This window comes from Phacochoerus africanus, chromosome 11, assembly GCF_016906955.1.
Source record: "Phacochoerus africanus isolate WHEZ1 chromosome 11, ROS_Pafr_v1, whole genome shotgun sequence".
NCBI lineage: Eukaryota > Metazoa > Chordata > Mammalia > Artiodactyla > Suidae > Phacochoerus > Phacochoerus africanus.
The window spans coordinates 112,668,373-112,695,793 of NC_062554.1; the positions used below are offsets into that span (position 1 = coordinate 112,668,373).

General features: G+C 46.4%; 1 protein-coding gene across 1 annotated transcript; it reads right to left on the reverse strand.

Annotated features, from left to right (window-relative positions):
- Window positions 1–1,531: 1,531 nt before the first annotated feature.
- ARHGEF5 (Rho guanine nucleotide exchange factor 5) lies at window positions 1,532–27,306 on the reverse strand. Its single transcript, XM_047753381.1, has 15 exons — window positions 27,183–27,306; window positions 16,787–19,865; window positions 16,169–16,226; window positions 15,679–15,743; window positions 15,223–15,476; window positions 10,636–10,796; window positions 9,964–10,116; window positions 9,543–9,672; window positions 9,221–9,295; window positions 8,693–8,782; window positions 7,177–7,334; window positions 6,439–6,600; window positions 4,635–4,705; window positions 2,936–3,040; window positions 1,532–2,252 (listed from the first exon to the last, which is right to left on the reverse strand). Exons 2-15 carry the CDS (start codon window positions 19,851–19,853, stop codon window positions 2,095–2,097), a joined length of 4,707 nt encoding a protein of 1,568 aa, XP_047609337.1. The 5' UTR covers window positions 19,854–19,865; window positions 27,183–27,306; the 3' UTR covers window positions 1,532–2,094.
- Between the last annotated feature and the right edge of the window lie 115 nt (window positions 27,307–27,421).

The window sequence follows — 27,421 nt, forward strand, 5'->3', positions numbered from 1 at the left end:
CAAAAGCCTGAGTAACTTTAAGCAAAGAAGCAGTCATTCAACTAAAAATACTTTTTGTGTGTGTATCATACAAAAGTTGGTTTTTTTTTTCCTCTCTGGGAAAGTAAGGAAGAATTTGCCTAGAAAATATAAGGTTGGCTATGGCTCTGTTTGAGCCATATGGCCAGTGTTCAAATACTAGTGTGAACAAAAAATCTGGATTATAATTATTGTTATTACTCTTAAGAAGATTCAGTTGTTAGTTTACACATAATATATACATATTAATATATCACATACTACTAATAACAATCTAGCTTTGTAGAAATAGTGAAAAATCTCAGTCCAACTGCTCTAAATCATCCCTATTTTAGATTTTTGAGCAGTTCAGCCTTTTCAGGTTAAAGTAGTATTAACCCAAACTTAATTACTACAGTGATAACTTTTCTAAAAATTCAGCAAGCTGACATTTTGTTTAATTAATTAATTTTTTTTTTATGGCTGCACTTGCATCATATGGACATTCCCGGTCTGGGGGTCAAATTGGAGCTGCAGCTGAGGCCTATACCAGAGCAACACCAGAGCTGAGCTGTATCTGTGACCTATGTTGCGGCTTGCAGCAACATTAACCTAGTGAGACCAGGGATCAAACCCACATCCTCACAGAGACAACATCAGGCCCTTCACCTACTGAGCCACAACAAGAACTCCTAATTTGCACTTTAGGATGGATTGAAAACAAAGCGTGTTATCAAACGTGATACTATTCAGTTATATCATCATTAATTGGGCATAGGACAAAGTTTATAGAATTATTCTTACCTTTGTACAAAGCTGCAATGCAATTCTACTTTTGAGGCCCCCTAAAGGCAAAGCAGGGTGGTAGAATGTCCAGGGAAGGACTGCAATGAGCCAGCTTAAAAGATGACTGTACCATTGCTGTATGAGGGCTCGATATGAGAAAAAAAAAATGTAAAGGGTGATGTTCTCCAAATGAGAAGGCAACCTGATGGGAGATAAAGAATCACATATCATAGGGTTGGATGTGACTTCGGGGGTGACCTGGTTCCATCCTGCATTTTACATTTAAGGAAACCGAGACGTGGACAGGCTACATTCTGGCCATGCAGTAACAGAAGGTGAGGTCTCCTGAGTGGGATGCTAGGACTGTCTGCATTACCACCATGCTGCTCTCCACACAGAGGATGGGACAGCTGTGAAGACACCACCCCCGTAATTCAAGTCAAAAAATAGAAAAGCATGAATGGTCTGAGTAGGATTTCCAAACCTATCCAGACTAGCCTAGACCTTACCTTGTGGGTTCTGTAAAAAAGAAGGTTAGAAAAAGGGGTTTTCATGACCTATTGATTAATTGTAATTCCTTATACATTCTCTGAGCCTATAACAAGAAGAAGGGTGGCCCAGACTCTCAGGAGTCAAAGAAAAGAACTGGCTGCTGCCATAACCCAGGCAAATAGCCTGGAATCCTCATGGGATTCCCTGTCCTGTATTTTGTGCAGGGCTCAGGAATCCGGGAAGAAAATGTCTTGGAGAAGTGCCAAGTGCCAAGTTTATTAGTGTGAGGGTATTACCCTCACATAGCCACAATAGACACAGATCTCAGAGATGCGGGCACTGACTTCATGCCCACAATTATGGAATATTTCCAGAGCTGGAAGATACCTTGAAGGTCACCATGTTTACCCTCCCATCTGTTGTGTCAATCTCCCTTAAACAGCTCCCTCCAGTGGACTGAGGTCCGATTCTGGTTAAGATATGGCAGCTTCTGGTCAGCTCCAAATCTGAACTCCGGAAGAAAACTTTTAAGTTACTACAGGTAGAAGTCAAGTTTCCTGGCTGAAGCCTCAGTGACCCCTTCTCCTATGTGAAAATGTTCCCAGAGTCCAGTGCAAAGTCCCGCCAAAATCCCCCCACCAAGCACAAAGAACAAAAAAAGGAGGCCTGGAACTAGCAACTGGTTGCTCCCAATGTTGTCCTTGGACTTCTGAAGGTCTAGTTCTTGGTCCACAGAAGGCCTCTGTTGCCGGGTTCCGGGGTCAGACCTGTCCAGGGACATCTTGCCTTTAATCTCAGGGGATTCCTCCCGGAAAGAAGCTAGGTCTGCTGTTCCACCAGCTGTAGTTTGGCAGTCTTGACTCGGTGGGCTTCCTTCAGGTTCCGTGCACGGACATCTGGGTTGGAAATGAACTCCACTTGCTGGAGGGGGAACCAGCCTTGCTCCCCATCTGAAAGTCTCACACCTTCCAGCCAGCCTATGAGCACAGGATGGATGGGAAGAAGAATCACCTGGAAAATCCTCACAAATAATTTCCCCAACCTCCCTCCTGCAAACTCTTCTGTGTTATAAGGCTAAAGAGACTTGGGAAATCCAGCTCCCCAGTACCCTCTCCCTGGCTGCCCTAGCTCTAGCACAGTCTACAGTGCCTACTCTTGACCTTTCTCTCCACTCTTATGGGTTGAACTGTATTTCCCCCAAACTCATGTTGAAGTCCTAACCCCATGTGCCCCAGAATGTGATCTCATTTGGGAAGAGACTTGTTGCAGATGTAATTAGTCAGGTTAAGATGAGGTCATACTTAAGTGTGCCATTAACCCAACATGATTGGTATCCTTATAAGAAGAGGGATATTTGGACACATACAAGCACAGACAGAAGGAAGACAGAGGTAGAGCTTGGAGTGATATTGCCACAAGCCAAGGAACATTTGGGGCCATCAGAAGCTGGAAGAAGCCAGGATGAACCTTCCCCTACAGTCTTCAGAGGGAGCATGGCCTTGCCAACACTGTGACTTTGGACTTGTAGCCTCCAAAACTATGATATATAAGTCCCTACTGTTTTAAGCCACTCAACTTGTGGTACTTTCCTAGCAGCCCAAGGAAATGAAGACATCCTCCTGAAAGGCCCAACATGCTTCTCCTGGATTCTACCTCTTACCATCACTGCTTTGCTGGGTCACCATCACCACGTCCGCCTTCTCTAGCGCCAACTCATCATTCTCTCGGGGTTTGTAGGCTCGAAGGCACTGAACTTGTGGGGAGTCTTTGGAAGAGAAGAGCATGAGTGAGGTTAGTGGAAAGGTGGGTGACTAGAACATGAAGAAGAAACTGAGGTGGAGGCGGGAGCTTGGGAGCATTTGGGAGCGAGAAACTTTGGACTGCTAAAAGTTACAGAAGAGAGAGACAATTAGATAAATCCTCACCCTCTACCAGGGAACAAAATGGTTGATAAGGAAACAGAAATGCCAGAGTTGAAAGGAATCAAAAATTCTATTTCTCCAGCAAAGATGAATTGAGAACTAGGTTCTGATGACCTTGGAGTGACTCATTCTTACACATAATGGAGATTCTGCTCAAGACCTGTCTTCCCACTGAAACCTTCCCTGGTCCTCTAGTCCTCAATGGATTCTGTCTATGATAAACCATTTATCTTTTACCTAATTGTTTCCTGTTTCTGTTCTGCCTCTCTAACTACATTGTAAACTCTCAGTTTATGCTCATTATTTATTCTCTTCATGGTACAAAATGTGGCAGTAGAAGAGGCTGAATCAGTGGGCTTCCAGGTGTGACCCAAGAAAGGCACTTAATGTTCTTTAGCTTCACTTTTCTCACCTGTCAATGACTGGGTTGGTCAAGGGGACTCCAGAAAATTATAGATTTTATATATTTCTAATATTTTTGTAAACCAGAGAAAATGTCCATAGCTCTGAAGTTCAAAATAAACAAGCTTCAGAGTAGGCCTGACCCACAGCCTTCTATCATACATGAGTTTATGGCTCTTTCTATGTTATCACACTGCACTGGTTCTCTTAGAAAATAAACAGAACACTGCATTGTTATCTGTACTTGTTTTTCCAAAGCTTGTCCATTTCTGCCACTCACAAGGTCACAGTGAAGGAAGAAGAATTATCCTGCCTTCCTTACCTACTGGGGACTTGAAGCCCAGCAGATGGATCACACGCTGAACAAGTTAACACAGCTGTTTACAGCCTGGTTCTCCTACTTCCTTTTCCAAAGTTCCGTGTATGTGTTTGTTCTTTTGAGTCACTAAAGGCCCAGTGTTCCTTTGAATGCAGTTCCTCTCTAGATAGGAATGAGGGAATTCATGTTGGAGGACAACTAGAGGGCTTAGTGAGTTCCAGAAGTTCAGTCTTAGCATGAATGCAGACATACTCTGAATGTGTGTGCCTGTGATTGCCCATGGGTGCCTGGAAGCCTGGGGTGGAGGCAATGTCTTGGGTTATCTTGTACAAGAAGGGGTGTGGTCAGGACAAATCTATTGTGTTGCTCTCCTCCCCAACTCCCACTCCAGACCTACTTTCTCTCCCTCTTTCCCAAAAACCATCAAATCAGTAAAATCTAGGCAAAATAATGGCAGGATAGACTTAAAGGGGAAAATATTTAAAAATAGCAAACTATTGACCAAGGTAGGGAGTGTATGGTGGGGAAGAAGCATTGCCATGCTAATGAGCAATTTTAAGCAGGTGTTTAAGCTCCAGTAGCCAGCCTCACACCTTGAATTTTGGACAAAAGCAGTAAATAGAAGCATCACAATTACATCCCCCCTCCTCAACTTCTGCATCCAAAGGACACTTCTGACCCTGCCATTTTGTTCCCCCTCTTAGACCTTCACTCACCGTAACACTCCAGAAGGTCCAACTCCTCCCTTGGCATGGACAAGGCTGAGATCCATCGAAGCTTTTCACTTCTGAGGAAACAAAGAAGGGTCACGGCTTCGACTACAGCTCTGGGGGTGTAGGACAAGGGCCGATGATGGGGAAGCGAAGGGACTATGGGAGAAAGTGGTCTAGTTCACTGATACCTAGGACAAAAGTCAACGGGACCCCACTTGGATGGAAATTTGACAGCATTGTTCGTACGTCTTGTCACCCTTTATCTTTCCCCTTCTCTTTCCAAGCTTATCCTCTTTATGGCATCTCATATAGTTCAATGTGGGGCATAAAGTCAACTGTCAATTATGCACATGAAGATTTTCCATTTTTGGATGTGTACTAAGCAAAATGTTCATCACAGTTTAGATTCCCTCTATCACTCTACATACTTTTTGACACTCTTCTGCCCACCTTCCTTCAATCAAGTATCTCAAGAGTTGAAATTTATTCTGTAATCATAACTAGATCAGGGAGATACTGCTATCATTTCTTTTGATGTACTATAATTCAAGCCTAATTATGAAATTGTGTCTGAAGTTTTTTGCATTGTCTTGGGCTATTCTTCCAAACATGATGGAGTTAACTGAGAACTGACACTATTACTGTTCCAGGAAGATGCTGCCCAAAGCATAAAACAAAGAACAGGAGGCTGTATCTGATTACTTAGGCGACATTTTGCAACTGTACCAGCACCGCTGTTCCATAAGCAAGGACAGACGTTACTGATCCCACCCTGAAGTATCCTCCAAGGGACAAAACTGCAAAGTGTCTACAACATGAGGATTCTTAGACCATTAGGTATCATGTCAAACTTTTTAAAGAGGGTTTCTATATCTTTTGTAACAGCAATGATAGCTACAACTGTTCATTATAGTAGGTACTGTGTACTGATTTTATAGATATTGTTTTTTTAATACTTTTCATGTTATATGTATGTATGAATGTATTTAATTATTATTATTAAAAAGATAAGCAGGAGTTCCCATCGTGGCTCAGTGGTTAACGAATCTGACTAGAAACCATGAGGTTGTGGGTTTGATTCTTGGCCTTGCTCAGTGGGTTAAGGATCCGGCATTGCTGTGACCTGTGGTGTAGGTTGCAGACGTGGATCCGATCCCGCGTTGCTGTGCCTCTGGCGTAGGCCGGTGGCTATAGCTCCGATTAGACCCCTAGCCTGGGACCCTCCATATGACACAGGAGTGGCCCAAGAAATGGCAAAAAGACCAAAAAAAAAAAAAAAAAGCAAATCAAAGTTCTCAACATTATGGATTTTGCTTAACAGAGGACTGGGTTGGAAGATGGGAAGAAAGAAAGGTGAAGGCACCCTAGTGCTTATCTGATTTACATCTGATTCACATTTATGTCCATCAGCCTAGGACACATAGGAATGTCTGGCTTATGCACATGGGCATTATACACATGTATGTCAATCATCCAATGCTTTAGTTACTCCCTACTAGTCCATCTCCTTTCTGATGCCTCCCAGACTCTGTCCTCCTTGAATAAAGGGAGTATAAAATATATGCCAAGCCTGGGTAGAGATAGCATCTTTGTACCCTTTCCCACCCATTTCCTCTAAGGCTTCTATTAGCTCTAGGAGTTTGGTTTAGGGATTCTCTCTGGATGCTCCCCAGTCCACAATGGACTAAACAGTGCTGTGGCTGTTTTCCAGACACATTTTGTGCCTTGGTCCCACCTCCTTGCCAGGTGGTTCTCCCCTCCTCACCCATCTCCCACCCCCCAATTCCTCTGCCCAGCCCCATCTCACTGAGTCTCAGTGCGGAAGAGGAATTCGGCCTGGGTGCCCTGTGCATTTTGCCTCAGGAAGAGCCGGAAGAGGTTTTTGTGAGGTCCGTGTAGCTTCATTTCACACTTCTCCCCTCGAACAGAGGAGAAGGGAGCATGGTCAAATACCAGGAATCGGCTTCCCCTGCAAAATATGAATCAGCCTGACTCTAGGGTTGTCATACTTCATCCACTTACATTATCTTTAAAATTCAAAATCCCTGTCCTTAGCATCTGCGCCCTGAAAATTCTCAGAAAAACCATAAGATGGGGTCAAGATTCTCCCAGGAGGGTAGTTCCAGAGTCCCAGGGGACTTGTCAACAACTTGGAAAACCACACATCCAGTGCAATGGATACTTCACATTGTAGAGTTTTAGAAACAGAATGAATAGAGAGCTTCTGAGGCCTAAGCATCTCTAGGCTGAGCCTAGCCCAAAGAAGCACAAATAGTCTGACCTACACATGTGATAAGCCAATGTGCTGCATTTTGCCCTGTGTCTACAACTTGGTATGGGTCCTGCCATGGGATATAATTTGGCAGGATCCCCTTGTTTGCTTTGGACCTTTTTCCTCTTCTCGAGGCCATGACTTGGACTCCCTGGCGTGAGCCACAGAGAAGGGTTCCTGTAAGAACATGACCTTTCTCTGTCCCTTTCAGTCCCTCCCCTTGCCTCATCCCATTTTCCCCTTGTGCTTTGGCCTCTCATTCTAGTCACTGACTCTCGGGGCCGAGACAGCAACAGACAGTCATTGAAGAGATGCAGGTGGACTGGCCGCGTGTTCAGTTTCCTCCGCAGCCCTGGGGAGATGCTGAACTCCAGGGCCATCAGCTCTCCACTCTTCACCAGCCAGCGTGACTGTGAAATGAGTGGAAATATCTGCAGAGCAAGGAAGAGAAAGAAGACAGTGTCACACACAGGGCAAGCCTGAGTCCTGCCCGCCTCACCAAGCCTCTTCCTTATAAGTCCCATCACTGACAACTCCCTCTTTCTCATCCTCCTTCATTGCTCATAACCCATCCACTAAACTCAGTTTCTCTCTGAACCATCTAACTACCATTGTCTACTGTGGTGTGGCTCCCATGCCCACAGCTCAGGCAAGTGGAAGGTGCCATGGTCCAACCTATATGGTGACTCTATGAGAAAGCTTAGCCCTAGAAGCCTGAAGTGAAGATGAGATGGAGGAATCCAACCAGGGTGTGTGAAGAAACAAAGCAGAGAACAATACGATGTGTCTCTTTGAAGTTCAAAGCCTAGGGCAGTTCTCACATTTCTTCTGTCTCTGATTATAACTCTTACTGCTCCAGTCAGAATCAGAAGCGGGATGAGAATAAAGAGAACTAAGTGGAGTCTGCCCAGAGTGGAGCTTGGGTAAAGATGAGAAGAGTGGACTACGGTTAATATATAGATAAATAAGGGATTTTCCTTCTCTTCTGGGGAGGTAAGGATGGTCCCTGTTCCGAATTTTGATGTGGAATGTCTATTTTAAATTTGTATTTGGATGAGAGATTGTAGCCCTATATTTGGATTTAATATTGTATTGCTTTGGTTAGACAACATGGAGGCCTGATAAAATATTGAATGGTTCAAGCACCAAAAATATATCTTTTTTTTTTTTTTGTCTTTTTAGGGCCACACCTGCGGCATATGGAAGTTCCCAGGCTAGGAGTCGAATTGGAGCTGCAGCTGCCAGCCTACACCATAGCCACAGCCACAGCAACGCGGAATCTGAGCCACGTATGTGACCTACACCACAGCTCATGGCAACACCGGATTCTTAATCTACTGAGTGAGGCCAGGGATTAAACCTACATCCTCATGGATGCTAGTCAGATTCGTTTCCACTGAGCCACAATGGGAACTCCCCAAAAGTTCTCTCTCGTCTGCCCAGTTCCCTAACGCACACTCTCTCCCTCAGGTAACCACTGTCCTTTATTTCTTAAGTATCTTTCTAGAGTTTCTTTATGTAGACAGAAACAAATACATACACAGATATGCATCCCAGTTCACCAAAGGTAAGATGTTATATAGAATACACATAGCACCACCCTTTTTTACTTAATGATACATCTTGGAGATGCAAGCAGGCATTGGGGTACCCCAGACATAGGACAGAACAGAAGGTTTGCAGAAATGAGGAAACAGACAGGGCTACTGTGAGAAAGATGGTTCTGTTAGAGGATGACCTGTGATATTTGCTAAAGAAAGCAGGGTGGGGACCCAAGGGACTAACTTACTTTGCACTCAAACTCAATCTTCTGGCTCAGGTAGATGAGCTCCTCTGTCCACCGCATTCTCTGGACATTGTTATTGCAGTCTCGGATCAGCTGAGTGTTCAGCCAGGGGAGGAGAGAGGAAGAGAACCATGTTAGAGTCCCCTGCAGGAAATCTGGAATCTGGCTGTGACAGCTTTAATCTTTCCACCAGCCTCAACTTGAGTGAGGGCAGCGTCATGGTAACATTGTAGGACAATAATCATATACTTTGTATGGCCTAACAGAACACTTCTGGGCTACATGGAAAGTAAGATTTCATCTGGGGCTTGTGGTAGCGAGACCATAGTTCCTTGGTGTGGAGTGTCTTTCATGTGGGAGTGGAGGCTGTGGGGGTATGTATGTTTAGAAGGTTGGTGGGTGCAGTGAGGTAGCTGAGGGACACCATTAGCAGGTGCCTGTGCTTTCTAGAGTCCTGGGCTGGGGCAGGGGAAGAGTTCTCAGTGAAGGACGATCAGGGGTCCAAAGTGTGTGGGGGGGGCAGCTGCCTACCTCCTCCAAGGCGTGGTGTGCCTTCGTGGCCTCTGCTTCCTCTGAGGACCCGGGCTGTGTTCTCTTTAGAATGTTCTACAGGACGAACAGCAGGCAGGAGCCAGATAGAAAGAAGGAATGGGAAAACAGGAAGAGGGGATTGGGGGTGGGTTAGAGAGAAGTTCAGAAACAAAATTTTAGTAGCAAAAATCTCTGAGGGAGAAGGGTGTGGGTGGTGGGGTGGGGGGGCGGATGCTGACATTGTCTGCTGGTTGTGGGGAGTGGGAGGGGAAGGAACCGATCTTTGAATTAAGGGGAGAGGGTTGAGGTGGGGTCTGCAAACCTGCAGCAGTAGTTTGAGACGGGTGATACGCTGGAAGGGCAGAATCAGGAAGGACTTGAGGGAAAGGCGTTGGCAGATGGGGTCACTCTCCAGCTTCTCCAAGACCTCTCGGAAACTGCTGTTGTTATTCCTGCAGGGCAGCAAGCCTCTGGTGAGGAGAGATGTGAGGGGTCTTGGGGAACACAGGGTCTTGGGGAGTGGAGGCTCAGTATAATGTCTGCAGGTTGGGAAAGAATGGTGGGATCCAATGCACAGGAGTCCCAGGCATGAGGGCTGAGGGCACCTGATCTGGAAGTGGGGTGGGGCTTGAGAGCACAGAGCAGGTACAAAAATATGAGATGGTACTCTGGGTTGGGTCTTGGAGTTTAGGGCAAGGTCACTGCAGGGCCCATATGGGGACTGAATGGGGGTCAGGTCTCACAGCAGGGTTTGGAAGGTGCGTTCCTGGTAGGTCTGGTTGGTGACATAAGGCAGGTAGACCCGGCGGAAGTGGGGGGCATGGTTCAGGACCACATCGCACACTTGGAAGGTGAAGATGTTGTTCTCAAAGTTCTCCTCCAGGTCTGAAAGGAACCTGTACAGAATTAAGACTCATGAGACATGTGGCTCTCCAGTGGGCAGTCACCTGGCCCCTGCTATGCCCTGAGCTTATAACTTCTTTCCATCAGTCAATAACTTTTATTTACTGTCCTTAGCTCTGTGCCCCTGCTAGACTAGTGTTCTCTCCAATGCTGTCCCTAGTTTCCTCTTGATCTAAATCTCTGGTCCTAATATTCCATTTCTCATTCTTCTTTTGATCCTGATTATTTTCCTGACCATTAGATGCTTCCCACCTGGTCTCCAATGCAGGGCCTGCCCACAGGTACATCCAGAACCTCTACCCAGGAAGCATTTCTCATTCATTTATCCATTTAATGAATGTTCCCATCCCCTGACATACCTTCTCCTCTCTTTGTTCTGCCTACCCCTACAGCCGTTGGGAATCATGGTAGAGCAAGGACAGAGTTCTGAAAAGAGGGAAAAAACTCTCGAAAGGTTTACAAGCTAGAGAAGGAGGCTGAGTGAGTGGTATTTAGGAGAAGGGGAAACTCACGTGGTGCTGACATCACGCACATCCTGTAAACGAGAGAAGAGCCACTGGTGATCCTGGTTGGAAAGTGTGGCCCGCAGCTGCTCAGAATGTTGGAAATGATCCACAGCTATATGTAGACTGCGCAGGTATGAGGCCTCTGACACAATCAGCTCAAATTTTGCCTGAGAGGTTTGTGAGGAGGAAGATTAATTTAAAACATTTATTGAATCCCTGGGGGATGCCAACCACTTTGTAATGTTTTAGGGAAATGAACTTATTGCAAAACAGAAACAGACTCATAGACTTTGAAAACAAACTTATGGTTACCAATGGGGACAAATGAGGGAGGAGGGGTGGACTGGGAGTTTGGGATTGGCATATGCACACTGTGGTATTGGAATGACTGGCCAATGGAGACCTGCTGTGTAGTACAGGGACCTCTGTCCAATATTCTGCGGAATGTTTTAGGGGTAGAGTGGTAAAGAAGACAGACCCTTTTAGAGCTTACAGTCACACCAGAACCTAACCTGATATCAGGGGGGAGAGAGAAAGGACATTTGAAGCTGAGGGAAAAAATAACATGTGCAAACCCTCAAAGATGGAAGAGAAAAAGATGCTTTTGACAAATTCAAATTGAGTATTCTTGGGCCAAGTGTGCTGAAATGGTAGCAGGAGACGAAGCTGGAGAAGCTGCCAGAGAGGAAATCTAGAGGATTATGTGAACAAGGTAAAATGGTTTATACTTAAGAAAATAGAAAAACAAAAAGAGGTTTTATGTAAGGGAATAACTTGATTTAATTTGTTTTCTATAAAGATGCTTCTAAGCATAGTATGAAGAAAAGATTAGAAAGGGTAAGGGAACGATGAAATCGTCATAGTAATGCCTCATGAGAGGTGAAGACCTAAATAGCCATGAAGATGGGGAGAAGTAAGACAATTTCATAATTATGTAGGAAGGAGATTTGGAAGAGCTTGGTTATTTAGTAGAATTGGGGGCTGAAAGAGGAGGAAGGGTCAGAGCTAATGCCTCAGTTTTTGAGTTTTGTCACTAAGTGAATGATGGAGTTCTTTACTGAACCAGAGGACTTTTAAAAAGGAACAAATTAAGGGGACGAAGGTAATGTGAGGTCAGAAGCAGAAGGAAGCAGGCTATCTGAGAAGGAGATGGTGCTTTGAGGTTTAATGGAAATAGTGCAATTATTTGGAGGTTCCAGCAGGGGGAGCACTGACTCAGAGCCCTATTCTCTAGCTCTGCTAGTCATGCTCTTCCTTCATCCAAGCATGCAGCTTCAAGGCAGATACATGGCAGAGAAAAGAACACGAATGCGCGCGCGCGCACACACACACACACACACTCACACTCTCTCTCCCCTTGGTGATGATTTAGATAACTAATGACATGACTGGGTGACACTTACATACAACACTGAACCAGGACACTAAAGGTTCACCTGTGTCCTAGCTCTAACATTCACTGACTATGTGACTTAGGGTGGCTCATCTAACCTCTCTGAACCTCAGTTTTCCGGTCTGTGTAGGTAAAGTGACTCTCATCACAAAGATACTGTGATAGTCAAAAGAAATGGAGTCAATGAAAGCCCTTCTCCCACAAGTGCTACTTTAGGAAAGAAATACAGGTATATAAACATAGAGGCTTTTTATTTCTCAGAAACATGAGACAATAGCTGGCTCAGGAGACCTGGTGGACCTCTTAGCATACTGGAGTTGGTGAAAGAGCTCATGTTTATATCATCTCCCCACTGTTTGGTCCATAAATATGGACAGATGAGTAATTTTCTGAATATGTCCATGTGCTTTAAAAGTTGAGGTCAGCACAACGGCCCCACATCTGAGCTTCAGAAAATCTAGAAATATATACCTCTCTGTTTGACTTGGTATAAGCACTGTTTATCCATAAGTCCTCTTGGCAGAAATTTTACCCCTTCTCACTTCTGAAAGGGGGAGAGTATGGCACTAATATGTGTCAGACTATGTACCAGACACTATGCTAAAGGCTATGCATGTGTTATTTCATTTAAACACACAGCAACTCTGAAAGGTAGGCATTATTATCCTTGAGTTTTACATGAGGAAACTGAGATTTAGTGAAGTTATACAACTTGCTTAAGGTTACACAGCTAGTAAATGGTGAATCCAGGAATCAAACCCAGGTCAACTGGACTTGAAATTATAGTAAATATATTGTGCATGGTGTGAAGAAATATTCTCATCTCATTACTTTACATGGAGCTGTCCAGTTTTCTCAGCACCACTTACTGTACATTAATGCACCACTGTACAATGTTGTCATAGATTAACAGGCTCTCTAGTCTGTTCCATTGGTTTATGTGTCTGTTTTTTGTGTCAGTACCATGCTGTTCTGATTACTGTAGCTTTGTAGTATAGTCTGAAGTAAGGGAGCAAGATACCTCTAGCTTTGTTCTTTTTTTCTCAAGATTCCTTGGGTAATTTGGGGTATTTTGAGGTTTTGTATAAATTTCAGAATTATCTGTTGCAGTTCTGCGAAGAATGTTATAGGTATTTTGGTAGGGACTGCAATAAATATCAACTCAAAATGAATTAAAGACCTAAATGTAAGACCCCAAACCACAAAACTCCTAGAAAATAAAGGCAGAACACTCTTTGACATAAATTATAGTTTTTTTTTTTTGATTTGGCAAAATAAAAAAAAGCAAAAAACCCAATGGAATCTAATTAAACTTAAAAGCTTTTGCATAGTAATGGGAACTATCAACAAACAAAAATACAACCTAGTGAATGGGAGAAAATATTTGAAAATGATATGACCAGTAAGGGTAAATACCCAAAGTATATAAAGAGTTCATAAACTGAATGTCAAAAAATGAAAACAACCTGATTTAAAAATGGACAGAAGACCTGAGTGGACATTTTTCCAAAGAAGATATACAGATGGCCAAGAGACACATGAAAAAATGCTCAACATTACTAATTATCAGAGAAATAGACATTGAAACAGTAATAAGATATCATCTCACTTGTCAAAATGTCTATCATCAAAACGTCTACAAGTAAAAAATATTGGCAAGGATATGGAGAAAACAGAATACTAGTACACTATTGGCACAATTTTAAATTAGTGTAGTCACTATAGAAAACACCTGGAGGTTCCTCAAAAAACTAAAAATATGATTCAGGAATCCCACTTGGGCATATGTCAAAGAAAATGAAAATGCTAATGTGAAAAGATTCATGTACTCCAATGATCATAGCAGCATTATTTATAAGAGCCAAGACATGGAAGCGTCCATCAACAAATGAATGGGTAAAGAAGATGTAGCACATATACATAATGGGATACTACTCAGCCATAAAAGAGAATGAGACTATGCCATTTCCAACAATACTGATGGACCTAGAGTGAGGTATGCTTAGTAAAGTAAGTCAGAAAAAGAAACACAAGTATTCTAGGTTATCATTTATATGTGGAATCTAAAAATAAAACAAACAAATATATAACAAAACAGAAACAGACTCATAGATACAGAGAACAAACTAGCATTACTGGTGGGGAGAGGAAAGGGGGAGGGGCAAGATGGGGCAGGGGATTAAGAGATACAAACTACTTTGTATAAAATAAATGAGCAAGAAAGATATATAGCACAAGGAAATATAGCCATTATTTTGTAATCACTTTAAATGAATATAAAATACTGAAACACTATCTTGTACATCTGAAACTGATATAACTTTGTAAATCAACTATACCTCAATTAACAAAAATAAAGTGGTAAACATTTTTGATTGATTACTATGTACTAGAAACCTATTTTCTTTGCTTCTCCAAGTTATTTTTTGCAACACCTTTTTACAAATGAAGAAACAGAAACTTGGAAAGATCAAGTAATTTGGCCAAAGTTAAATAGTTAAATAGCTAAATATTAAAGTGTGCTTCACGTCAAAGTCATTTATATTGTCTTTCTATTGTGCTTTATTGTCTTCCCAGAAAGAAAGGTTTTTAATCCATATTTTTGGTTGATTATTGAGACGAGCTCTCCATGTAAAACATACTAGTGACAGTAACTTAACATCAGAGCTTTACTATAGTCTTGCTCTTGGGAGTAAGGACCAAGCAGAGACTGATGGTCTTTTAAAGGCCTCCTGGAGGCCAGTGACCCACAGGACAGCTGCAAGGGGCATTCTTCAAGGGAGCCAATAAAACCCCCTGCCTGTGCCTTAGTTAAGAAGAAAACCAGCACAGATGGAAATCCTGGTTAGAAGAGGGAAATTTTAGTCTAGCCTGAAGCTAGACTAACTAGATTAACTCCACACACCTCCAACAAACTCAAGGGTGTGGTCATTTCCTAGAAGCCCAAACCAATGGGAGTAAATGGCCGATGTCACGAGTAGGTGGAGTAGGTGGAGTGGGGGATGGTGGAGATATTCAGGAAGCAATTCAAACCCATCAGCATGGGGATGACCCACTGTCGTGGTATGCACAGGTGTGTGGTGAGTGTGTGGTAGGGGTGCTGGTGAATAGGAGATATGAATGGGATGGGAGCTGATGAGGCCTTGCCTTCCCTCCTGCAGCAGCTGCCCAGCCCCACCCAGCCCCTCCCTGCTGGGTACCTCCTGGAGTTTTTGGTCTTCATGGGTCATAGAGAGCAGGACAGTGCTGTTGCGTACTACGGGAATCTCCTGCCAAAGGGAACCGCTGGAGGCCATGGAGAGGCGCTGTAGATAAGACTCTGAGGAGACCAGGGCCTTCCGGGGCTGCCGGGGGGAGGCGGGTCCTGGAGCCTCTGTCAGGCTGTCCAGCCGCTGCTGGCTCTGAATTTCTTTGTTCAAAAACACATCACTGTATTCCTGGTAAAGCAGCTGAGCTACAGGGATGAAGAAGCGTGGGAGAGGCAGAGAATTAGGGAGATGGGGAGCTGAGGCACAGACCACCAAGCTGCTTCTGGCTCTCCTGGTAACTCTTTCCCCCTATAGGTATCATCACCTCCCTGCTGACAGCCAGGAACCCCTCTCCAGTTTTGGGCACAATACAAATGCAGGTCCACAGCTCTGTTTCAAGGTACTCACAGGAGTTGATGAGCTTGGAGCAGCGTCTTGAAAAGCCTCCCATCACCTCCTTCGGCTTTTTCTCCCTGCAGAGTAAAGAAGGGCTCTGTGGTACTTGCTGGCCATCAGATACAGAGAAGCGCCAGGTGATCACAGATAAGACAGTCTCTAACTATTGGGGCATGTACTGGAATATAAGGGCCAAATCCCCTAGTGAGGCAAGTGGCAGCCTGACCCATTTTGGGTAGTTTGTAGCTTTTCAGGATGCCATATTGAACTTTTACAGGAAGTTCAGTTCATGGCCAAGGGCTTAGGGAGATGGGAGAGTGGGACTCAGCTGACAGAACCAGGTAGATAAAACATCTCCCTACCTTGGAATCCTACTGTATGTCTTTTCCCCTCCCTACCTCTGGAAGAGATGGGGTCCTAGAACCTTGGTCAACTAATGAAAATCTCAGTATCCTAAGAAAAGAGAATATGAATGTATCCATTAGAAGAGAGAGTAACTCACCTAAAAACAATGCTGTCTGAAAGGCCAGGGGTTTTTTCCATGACTGGGCCTCTTGTGTCTGAAAATGGAAATGGGTAAAGTAACTGCAATATCCCAGAGGCGTTCAGAGATGGGCAAGGAATGTAAGATCTAGAATGGAAGATGGAGGCATCTGGATGGAGGGAGGCATGTGTAAAAGGGCTCGGTTGGGAATCTGTGAGAGAGGGAAGTGTCAGTGTAGAAAGCATTTGAGGACACTGGTCCAAGTCTGTCCCCATCCCTCACGCCAGAAAGTGAACTGGACAGGTAGAAGATGTCTTCTCTACTCCTGGAAGGACACCAAGCAGGTGCTTGTAACTGGAAAGCAGTGGGGGTGGGGGCCCAGAACAACCTTGGGAAAGAGAGGTATGTGAGAAAAGAACACCATGGTTGGGTGATGGGTGGAGATAGAGGGGAAGGAGAAGAAAGATCATCACCATGAACTCAGAGAAGCTCGCAAGGACTTTCCTCTGTGCTGGGGCTGGGTGTGTGAGTGAAGCCAGCAGAAGAGCCTGGGGGACAGAAGAAAGATGAGAGGGGAAGAGCTGGATCAAGCTTGGTCTGACATGAGGGACACTGTGGTCCTTGCCCTTGGCTCACCTGAAGGGCCCTCAGGTAGGATAGAAGGTCTGCGCAGGCCTTGCCGGTGCCAGTCCTTGTGCTTATTTGACCCATCACTGTGGATGGCATCTCTCCCACTGCTGCCCTCTGGTGGTCTCCCTGGTTCACGTCTGTGGGGCCAGCTGGATGACTTTTCCAGTTGGGGATGGCTGGGTTTTTCTGGCTGCCTTGCTTGGCCCAGATCCAACCTCCTCAGGCCATTGGCTCCTTCCTGAGGGGCTGTTCTTCTCAGAGGTCCTCTGACAGGGACTTCAGACTCTTCTGAGAATCCTGGTTCAGAAGTTGGTCCCTGGCCCTCCAGAGACCAGGAGGTGGTTGTGGAAGAGGGACTTAGAAGGGTGGTCATGTTGCTGAAAGCCATGCCAGGGGGCACTTCACTCTTACTCCTACTGGTGGAAACCAAAGAGTCTGTTGATCTGCCCATGGCTGGAGGCCAGGAGGTGCGTCCTGCAGAATGGGGAGTGGAGACTGTCCACTCTTGACAAACAGGCCTTGTCTTGGCTTGATCCCCTGAATGCACAAGTCCTCCCTGAGTGCTCCTGCTCCTCCCCCTAGACTTTGGGGGTAATGGGGGTGGTTCAGTAGGAGGATCCATGACAGGGACAGGGGGTAGAGGCTTGTAGATCCTTGAGCTGCTGGGAGAAGAAACCGGAGGATGGTGGGGGTGGGGCGAGTCAGGAGTTGGGGGTAATGGCTTGTTGTATCTCTGCCTGGGAGTAAACAAGGTCTGAGTATGGTGAAGAGGGTCTGGGGTGGAGGGCAGTGGTCGGTGCTGCCTTGCCACAAGGGGGTCAGGAACTTGGGGGAGTGGGCCTCTGGGGGGTCCATGTAGCCCTGACCCTAGGGCCAGTGGAGGAGGATGGCCCCCCTGCTTCAGCATGGGGACCACAGCATGGAGATGGTCATCTCTTTCCACCACAGAGGGGTGGACATGCCTCTTCTCTGGGGGAGGCATGGGCAAAGGTTCATGGACCCTGGCATCTACAGAGATGAAAGGTAGGGAAGAGCCACAGGCAGGGGACACTGGGGCAAAGGGTGAGTGATGTGGGGATGCCCACTGCTGACTGCCATGGGGGCTGCCAGGGCTTTCTGGCTTGGTGGTGAATTCTTGAGCATCCTGGCCCAGAATGGGTAATGAACTGGAGGATTCTGGAATGATGCCATTGTCTCTTCCATTTTTCCTGCCCCTCCTTGGGATCACAGAGCCATAGATGGCAGGTTTGGGTGGCCTCTGGGGCAACTCAGAGTGGGAAAAGGAAAGCGATCTTCCTGCCAGGTCCGGAGTTGGTTCTGTCCCATGAGAACCAGGAAAGGAGTTGCTCCTCAGGTGCTGGACTGGCCCAGCACAGCCAGCTAGCAGACCCAGAGAGCTGGCCTGGCCTGCTGAGGGGAAGCTGGGAAAGGCAGCCGGTGGATCCTCAGAAGTCCCACAGGGAGATGGGCTGCTGGTCAGTCCAGGGGCTCTGGAGTTTTCTCGAGAACACGCAGTATCAGAGGGTTCTGTACTGGGAAAGGTGACTTGGGGGCTGCCAGATGGTGAGCCAATTGTGCCGGGGGAGACTTCGGAAGGGCTGGAAGGGGCTGAATCTGGTGTCCTTGGTGGGGTCACTAGTGTACTGGCAGAGACCACCTCAGTCTCCTGGCTGGATGCTGTCCCCTTCCCCAGCTCAGATCCCTCTTGCTGGTCAGATGACTCCCCATCAGGAGAGGAACTCGGTAAAGAAATGGGCTGGTGGGACAATCCTGTAGGCTCCAGTGCAGAAGTCAGAGCTTTGAGGGGCAGTTCCTCAGTTCTAGGCTCTGTCTGCACCTTAGGGATTGTGATCATGGGAGAAGAGACCCCAGGGGCTCCCAGCACCAGTGTGGAAGGACCACCATGCTCCCCTTCTCCTTCTGTACTCCTCTCTTCTGCTCCCTCCAGGGTGTCCACATCCCAACTCCCTGGTTCCTCCTCGCTGGACCCTACCTCTTCCTTCTGCTCCTCTATTACTTTCCCCTGTAGACCCTGATCTTCCTTTCCAGTTTCTTTCACTGGTTTCCCTGCTAAGCTTTGAGTCTCCTCGTCCTGAGCGTCCCTGATACTTGCTTCTGGCTCTGACAACTCCCACCCCTTCTGTTCCCCTTGTTCCATAGCCCCGTGGCCCTGAGTCCACCACTCCCACTCACCATGACTCAGATCTCCCAATTCCCTGTTAGGTCCCGCTCTCTCTCCTTGTTTTGCAAACATCACATCTTCTTGAATCTGCTCCTCTATTTGTCTCTGTTCTCTGTCTGCACGATTGACCTTCTTTCCCATCTGCTCCAGCTCCCCTAAAAGCCCAGCAGAGCAGACACCCTCCCTCAGAGTTCCTTCCCCTTGAAGTCCCTCTTTCTCTGGTCCCTGTTCCCCAAGCCCCTCGGCCTTCTGGAGACACAGGGGCCCTTCTCTCCTTGGACCTTCCTGCCTGATGGTTCCACTTCCCAAGTCCTGCTGCTGGCTGGTCTCTGTGGGGTTGTCTTCACAGGAAGGACCAAATCTGGTCTGAGCAGAGGTATCTGGGCAAGTTTCCTCCTTCTCTTCTGTTGGTCCAGTTTCCAGTATCAAAGAAGTGAGTTCTGGTCTAAATTCTACCTCCATTCCTCTGCCCAGTTCACTGGACATTGAGGCCCTGTCTAGGTATTCACCCTGGTTGGGGCCAGTCTGGAGCTCTGGGGGAGCTGGCACCCTTGCCTGTCTGTCTGCCAGGCTCTGGGGCACTGCCTCCTTGTGCTCTGGAGTGTCCCGGGGCTCAGCCATCAGGGTTTCCTGGTCAGTCTCCATGTCTGCAGAGGCTTCACTGGGGAAGGAGGTCATGCTCTCATTTGCATAGTCATTCACATCTCTCTGTTGGGTCTCCAAGAGTGGGTGTCCCCCTGCCCACTTATAGGATGGGTCCTTGCCCTCCTCAGCTTCAGGATCCAAGGCAGGGAGCTGGCTGCTTCTCATGGGAGCTGCCAAGGTAACACTGAATTCTGCTTCAGCAGGAATGGAAGTCGGGGCTCCATGTTGGGGCTCCTCAGCCTCCATCAGAGCTGAATCCTAGAGAGGAACAAAAGACAGATTTTTAAAATCACTTCTTATGATTTTATTTATCAGAGGACAGACAATGAAGGACAAGAGTGGGGCATTTTTTTGGTTCCATTTACAGTCATTCTTCAAGACAAAAGGTACTTCACAGAATAAGCAATCACCGCTAAAACTTATCATTGATTTATTCATTTAATACACATTTACCAAGTGATCCTTTCAAGTGTGGGGCATTCAGAAGTGAACAAAGCAAACTAAGAGCATGTCCTGATGGTGCCTGCAGTCTTGTCAAGGGAGACAGATAATAAACCATTAAATTAGAGCACAAGACCGCTGTCAAAGAGTACCAAGCGTCCCAGTGGCCATCACGTTCCAGATGGTATCACGTCATATTGTCTCTCCCCGTCTACTCTCTGGACACCAAGAGTGACTCAGTCTCATATAACTCCCAGACACTGTGAATGACACACCCTAGAGCTAACCGCTCAGAGAAGCAGTGTCTGGAGGGGGAAATCTTCCTCCTAAGCTGCTGACAGGATTAAAAATCGGTCCAGCCATTATAGCCAGTGTCTGAGGTACTAAAGCAAACTGGAAATCTCCTTTATACGGTGTCTGGGTTTTACTCATCTTATTTCCCATAGTGTCTAGAAAAGTCTGTAACTAATTAACAAAATATTGGTTTTCAATTACAGAGGCAGCTGTAGTAGAGTGGAACTGTAACCAGACTTAGATGAAAACCACAGTAGATATAATGGGTGCCCACTTGAACAAGGTCCACAAAACTGTGTACCCCTCATTTTAGAACGCTCACCTTCTCTCCAACAACTGTGCCACCTCCCCTCACCGCTGGCTACCTTTCTGACCTTCCTGCCTCTCTTTCCCACTTCACAAACAATTCACAAACCAATGGAGAGGAAGAGCTTCAGTTTCTGGCAATTCAGAGTGACCCACACCTCCCTCTTCCCATCCTTCCGTCCTCTCTAAGCACCTATTAGCTCTCCCCATGACGCTATGGATGATCTCTCTCACAGCTTCACCTTCTCTAATGGCACCACTCCAGCAGAATTTAAGCATCTTCATACCTTTCTCATCTTTCAACTTGTACACAGAGTTCTTCACACCTGCTGTCCTCACATCTCACCTACCTCCAACCAGGCTTCTAGAGCACCACTCTGCCCATCTCCCCACCAAACAAGACTCTGAATGCTGATGTTTGTGGTTCTTGCCAGCATTTGACACTACATTGGACACTAATTTGACATTAGAAATGCTCTTTCTTGTTATTTGTGAGACTATATTTTCCTGATTTAACTCAAGTTCCCCCAGTCCTCTTACAAGGTTATGGTACCCCTCTTCATAGCACTTACCAACTAGAGTTCACTTCACTTCTCCTTTGTAGCATTTATACACTTCTAATTATGTGATTACTCATGTATTTTGATTTATTATCTATCTCACACAATAAGTGGTAAGCTTCATGGGATCAAGAACAATATCTGTCTTATTCAATTATCTATACCTGGCCCATACTAACTGCTCTGGAAACATTTTTCTTTTTCTTTTTCTTCTTTTCATAGGGCTTCATCGGTGGCATATGGAAATGCCCAGGCTAGGGAGCAAATCAGAGTTACAGCTGCTGGTGTACACCACAGCCACAGCAATGCCGGATCCGAACTGCATATGTGACCTACACCACAGCTCAAAGCAACACTGGATCCTTAACCCACTGAGTGACGCCAGGGATCGAAATCACGTCCTCACGGATATTAGTCAGGTTCTTAAACCACTGAGCCATGATGGGAACTCCAGGAAATATTTTCAGTTACAGGATAAAATTCTTGTTTCCCTCCTGGACCACATTCCCTGTATCTAATCAGTCACTAAGTCCTACTGACACCACATCCTAAGTGCCCCTTAAGTCAGTCCACTTTTCTCCATGTCTGTTGCTAGAGGCTAGGACATGCTGTTAACCTCTCATAGCCAGGCTCCTGCCTCTGGGGCACGGCTGGCCACTGGCTTCCACACAGCTTCTTTTACCTATTTCCAAGGCATTTTCACCCCAGCATCTGAGTGATTCTTAAAAGCCCCACTTCCAGTTTAAATTTTTCAGCAGCCTCTGACTGCTGTTGGGGAAACCCAAATATCTATCATGGGTTATATGCCCTCTACATCCTGGACTCTGCCTTCCTTTCCAGCAGTCTCATGGCCTGTCAGCACCTCCCTCACCTCACCCACTGGCTTTTCCTCCCTTTAGCTCACCTCCCTCTCTGTCACCCATAGGCCTTCACATATGCTCCTCCTCTGCCTAGAATCCTCTTCTTCTGCCAGGAGAACCCTTCACTTCTCTCAAACTCATTGCACCTGCAGTTCCACATTCAGTGTCTATTTTCTGGGCTAGACTATGAGCTTCATGAAGGCACAAACACTGCTCTATTAACTGCTCAATCCCCTCTGCCTGAAGCTTGGCTGGCCCCCAACAAGATGTATTTGCATACATGAAGGAAAGAAGGAAGGAAGGAAGGAAGGAAGGAAGGAAGGAAGGAAGGAAGGAAGGAAGAGCACAGAATTGGAAGAGTGCTATCCAGGTTTTAGTTCTGCCTTTTTTGTGTATTGCTAATTTTAAGGCAATTGTAGAAGGATGTAATTTGTTTGAAACTTTGTCTTTATTTTTATTTTTAATTTATTTTTTCAATGTTTGTTTGTTTATTCATTTTGCTTTTTAGGGCCACACCCATGGTACATGGAGGTTGCCAGGCTAGGGATCAAATCGGAGCTATAGCTGCTGGCCTATGTCACAGCCACAGAAACGCAGGATCTGAGCTGCATCTGTGACCTACACTAGAGCTCACAGCAATGCCAGATCCTTAACCCACTGAGCAAGGCCAGGGATAGAACCCACAACCTCATGGTTCCTAGTTGGATTTGTTTTCTCTGTGTCACGATGGGAACTCCTGTTTTTCTTTTTAGAAAGGGTATAATTTACTCTTTCCACTGGGAGTTCTAATAAAGATTAAACAAAACAACATAAAAAGTAAAAAAAGTGCATTGGTAGCATTGACCGTAATAGAAATGTCAGGAGTTATAAGTGTTACTGGAGACAGAGCAGGAGGAAGAGATAGAGAATGTCTATGAGAGAAATACAGGATTTAGCTGCTGGAAGAACTTTGAGAGACACATGGAAAATGTGGCCTAATTTACAGATGAGGAAACTGAAGGTCAGGTAACGTAGACACTTGCCCAAGTTTCCTGGGCAAATGGTACAGATAAACTCAAATCAAGGTCTCCTAACTTCAGTCTATCATGAGCAATCAGAAGTGCAGCTGTAAGAAAGCTGTCAGGTCATCAGTCTAGAGAAGACCCTGGGAGCCTATGAATCTCACAGCTGTACTTGGACTCACACTTTTCCTGTCTGGCCCAGGCTTAAAGTGGAAGCCCACCACCCCAAACGCCTGCCGTCTTGCTGAGATATTGCACATTCATACATGCTTGCACAAGCACACATGCACACGTGTGCACGCACACACACACACAGCCACCCTTGCAGGTTCTATGCAGGAGAGCCTGACATAACCAAACAGGCAGGTCCCCAGTCACCCTACAGCTGTTGTATGTGACAAGCTCCTGGCCACCTCATAGACACAGTTACCATCTATATGGGGTAAAGGGCCAGTAACACAAGCATACTGTCTAGAAGGACTTTTATGTTCTTTTCCAGTTAATTGACACAGTGTGTGATTTGCTCCCTACATCCAGCCCTAAGTACAAAATACTATAATCACTACAGATGATACTGTGACGTGACCCTATTTTCCCAACCACATGTTAAATGATATACTTGCTCACCATAAGCACCTTCTAAAACTTGGCTCCTACCTGCCTAAGGAGACCTTGTGACTAAAAACCTGTAGCCTCCCCTCACTGGTATGCACACTGTCCCAGCCCTATAACCATCCACACTGGCGTGTCCTCAAAACAAGCAGTCTCTAAATACATATGATATATCTGCTATATTCAGGTCATATCTACCGACAGCATGTACCACATGAACACCTTCAGCGCCATTCTAGTGACACGTGTGTGTCTGTCTCCTGCAAGCCCACTGACACTATTTTTAACATTATCTTTACTCATTTGGAAATACTGGTGGTGACCGGCTCAGGCTCCATTTCCTTATACTTGGTCCTGTCCTAGTAATCCTATTTCAATCAGGTATGATAAGCCTAGAATGTGATAAAGGAAATCTGTAAAACATGGGTTTAGTCACAGAAAGCCACCAGCAGAGAGGTTTTTATCCCCACTATGTTAGAGTTGCCTCCTTTTCACTGGGGTGATGAGTGCAGGCAAAGACAGAGCATGGCACCGTGGTGATCTAGCTTTCCTCCAGACCAGGGTCTTCTTTGCATCGGCTGCCCTTGTCCACAGAGGGCAGAGATTTCCTTCAAGACAAAGCTCCAAGTCACCCCACTGACATAGTGTGTGACAGAACTCAATATCCACCCCCCCGCCCCCGCTTAGGCCTCCAAATATCCATTTCTGGTCACCAGACATAAATTTGTATTTCAAAGATGTCCCTCCTCCTTCCCTACCTCCCCCATCACACTACTTCTTTAAACCAATGTCAAGGGCATGTGTACTTTTCTTCCTTCCTTCCTTTCCCTCCTTTCTTTCTTTCCTTCCTTTTTTTTTGGTCTGTCCTTCTTTGTCTGCCTGTCTTTCTCTTTCTTTCTTTCTTTCTTTCTTTCTTTCTTTCTTTCTTTCTTTCTTTCTTTCTTTCTTTCTTTCTTTCTTTCTTTCCTTCCTTCCTTCCTTCCTTCTTCTTTCTTTCCTTCCTTCCTTCTTTCCTTCCTTCCTTCCTTCTTTCCTTCCTTCCTTCCTTCCTTCCTTCCTTCCTTCCTTCCTTCCTTCCTTCCTTCCTTCCTTCCTTCCCCCCTCCCTCCCTGCCTTCCTCCCTCCCTCCTTTCTCTCACTCTCTCTCTCTTTCTGTCTGTCTGTCTCTTAGGGCCGGACCTGCAGCATATGAAAGTTCCAAGGCTAGGGGTCAAATTAGAGCTATAGCTGCCAGCCACAGCCACAGCAATGTGGGATCCAAGCCATGTATGCAACCTACACCTCAGCCCATGGCAAAGCTGGATCCTTAATCCACTGAACAAGGCCAAGGATTGAACCTGCATCCTCATGGATATTAGTCAGGTTCATTACTGCTGAGCCACAAAAGGAACTCCCTCAAATATTCTGAATTCCACCACAAATCACTGGAATACTCTTGAGATAACAATACTTCTCCCTTTATACTGTATCACATCTATTCTACCTCAGGAAAAGCAACCATCAAATCAAAAAATGTTCTCATTTTGATTTCAAAAATAAGGTCACTACCTGGATGAAGGCCTTTATTCACTGTTTGACATTATTGTCCCCAGTGCTACAAAGGTATCAAAATAAAACTAGCTTTCTAGACCACTAACTGCTAGGACATGTGTTCTTCTCATTTTAGGACAGCCCCATTATCCAAATGAAAACTGTAATAAATATCTCTTATCTAGTCCCTAATGTCTGAAAATATCACATCATCCACTGCCTTGTAGACCCCATGGGCTGACACAGATCATCATTAGTGGCAATGCTGCCACATACCCCACAAGCCCACCTGTGGCCCTGATGCGACTATGAGTGATTTGTGTCCTTAACATAGATCCTGATGGTGACCTTGTTCTGGTCCACCTTGTAGACACTATAAATGACCAGCTTCTGTTCACTCCACTGACATGGTGAGTGACTCACCCCCATCTACACCAGATGCTGTAAATCATCTGTTTGGGTCTACACCACTTGAGTAACACTGATCCTGTTCTTGTCCACAGTGCATAGTGACTGACCAATCCAGACGCCATGAATGACATGTTCTTGTCTACCCCACAGACACTGTGCTTAATGCTGCCACAGACAACCACAGACACACCACACTGTGGGTAGCCCTATACTCTAGGGATCTCTAATCTAGAAAGATTCTTGACTCTATTTAGAATCACTGTATTCTTTTGATAACAGGGATTCCTTTGCACATCTCCTGACTTCTCTCTTCCCCACTAGGACAATGACAAATATTTCTCCTGCTGGACAGTCTCACGCAGAAGGGACACCCTTCCATGCCCTCCCCAGAACTCCCTCCATGGACAAGGCCCCAGTTTCAGGCCCCACACACTGGTTAGCAAAGGATCCTTCTCTTGCCAGGGCCTCGACCAGGGGCTCTTTCACACTCCAGGTGTAGAGAAACCAGGAAGTCTGAGCAAGAGGCCACATCGGGAGATAGTTAGCCAGGAGGTGGGATTTCTGGAGTAGTCAAGGATGCAAGACCTGGGGCTGTAGTGCAGGAGCAGCAGAGGGAAGAAGCTAGAAAAGAAAGTCACCCTCTCTCTCCCTTGTCTGTTGGACACACCTTTTCCCCTTAATCTGACAAGAGTCCTGACCAGAGTTCACTGCAAGGGAAACAGGACAGCAATGCTGGCTTTGGAATCCAAGATCCGGGAAGGGGAGCCCTGCTGAGATCTGAGAATCAAGGGCCCCGGGATGAACTCCCTGGGATAGTCTTGCCAGTGAGTGGTTATAAATGATGCTCAGCATTAGAGTTCAGAAGGGTGTTCTAGCACCCCCGACCCAACACTGGAACAGCTCCCCTCCCACTTCCCCAAGTTCTGAATGCACTGTTATGATCAAAACCAAGCTGTGGAAGCACTCCCCGTATGTGGGGGCACAGGGTGGAGGGCAGGGCAGGAGTCCTCTTTTCTAGGGGTTAAGGCTTCTTGGCTAACAGGGAAGAGTGTAATTTGGACATAACGCAGCGTAGGAATCCATAGGAAGTTAAAGGAAGGAAGGCCCGGGCCTGGTTAAGAAAGAGGAGAGGACAAAACATCTCCAGGTAGGGAGAACGTCCACAGAGGGAATCTCAGTTATTCCTCATTACAGGGGTTATCTTCCCACCCCCCGGGGCCTAGACTTTGAAGCGAGAGCCCTGATTACCGGCCCAGGGAACATCTAGGGGCAGGGTGCCCAATTCCAAGGCGGGGACCAGGCCGGAAGCAAATTTTTCCAGGCAAGAGCATTTCTTCCAGCTTCCCTCCCCTTCCAGACCAAGGTACTCGGTCGCACACCCCGAACTCTGCCTATCTGCCCAGCTCCCCCTTTCCGGAGGCTGCGCCCCGGAACCCAGCGGGGGCTGGTCCCAAGGTGAAGGCCTAGATCTCGGTCCTTCCCGCGCCCCTCCCTTCCCTCCGCCAGGGCTCTACTGCCGCCCGCCCGGAGCCTAGAGCTGCGGGGGAGGAGGGCACCCACCTGGGCAGTGTCACATGCTGTCCCGGCCCGAGAGTCCCCTCGGGTCCCAGGCGCCGGCCGGCAGTCCCCAGCACAGGCCCCGGCTGCCCCGCCGCCCCGCCCGGCTGGGAGGGAGGGATCTGCTTCTCCTGCTCGGAAGTTTCAGGTGAGGAAACTAGGGACACACCTTCCTGGGGGAGGGCCGGGGCCCGTCCGCGCCGGAGCCTCATTGGTGTGAAGGGAGCTCCGGCGTCAGAGCG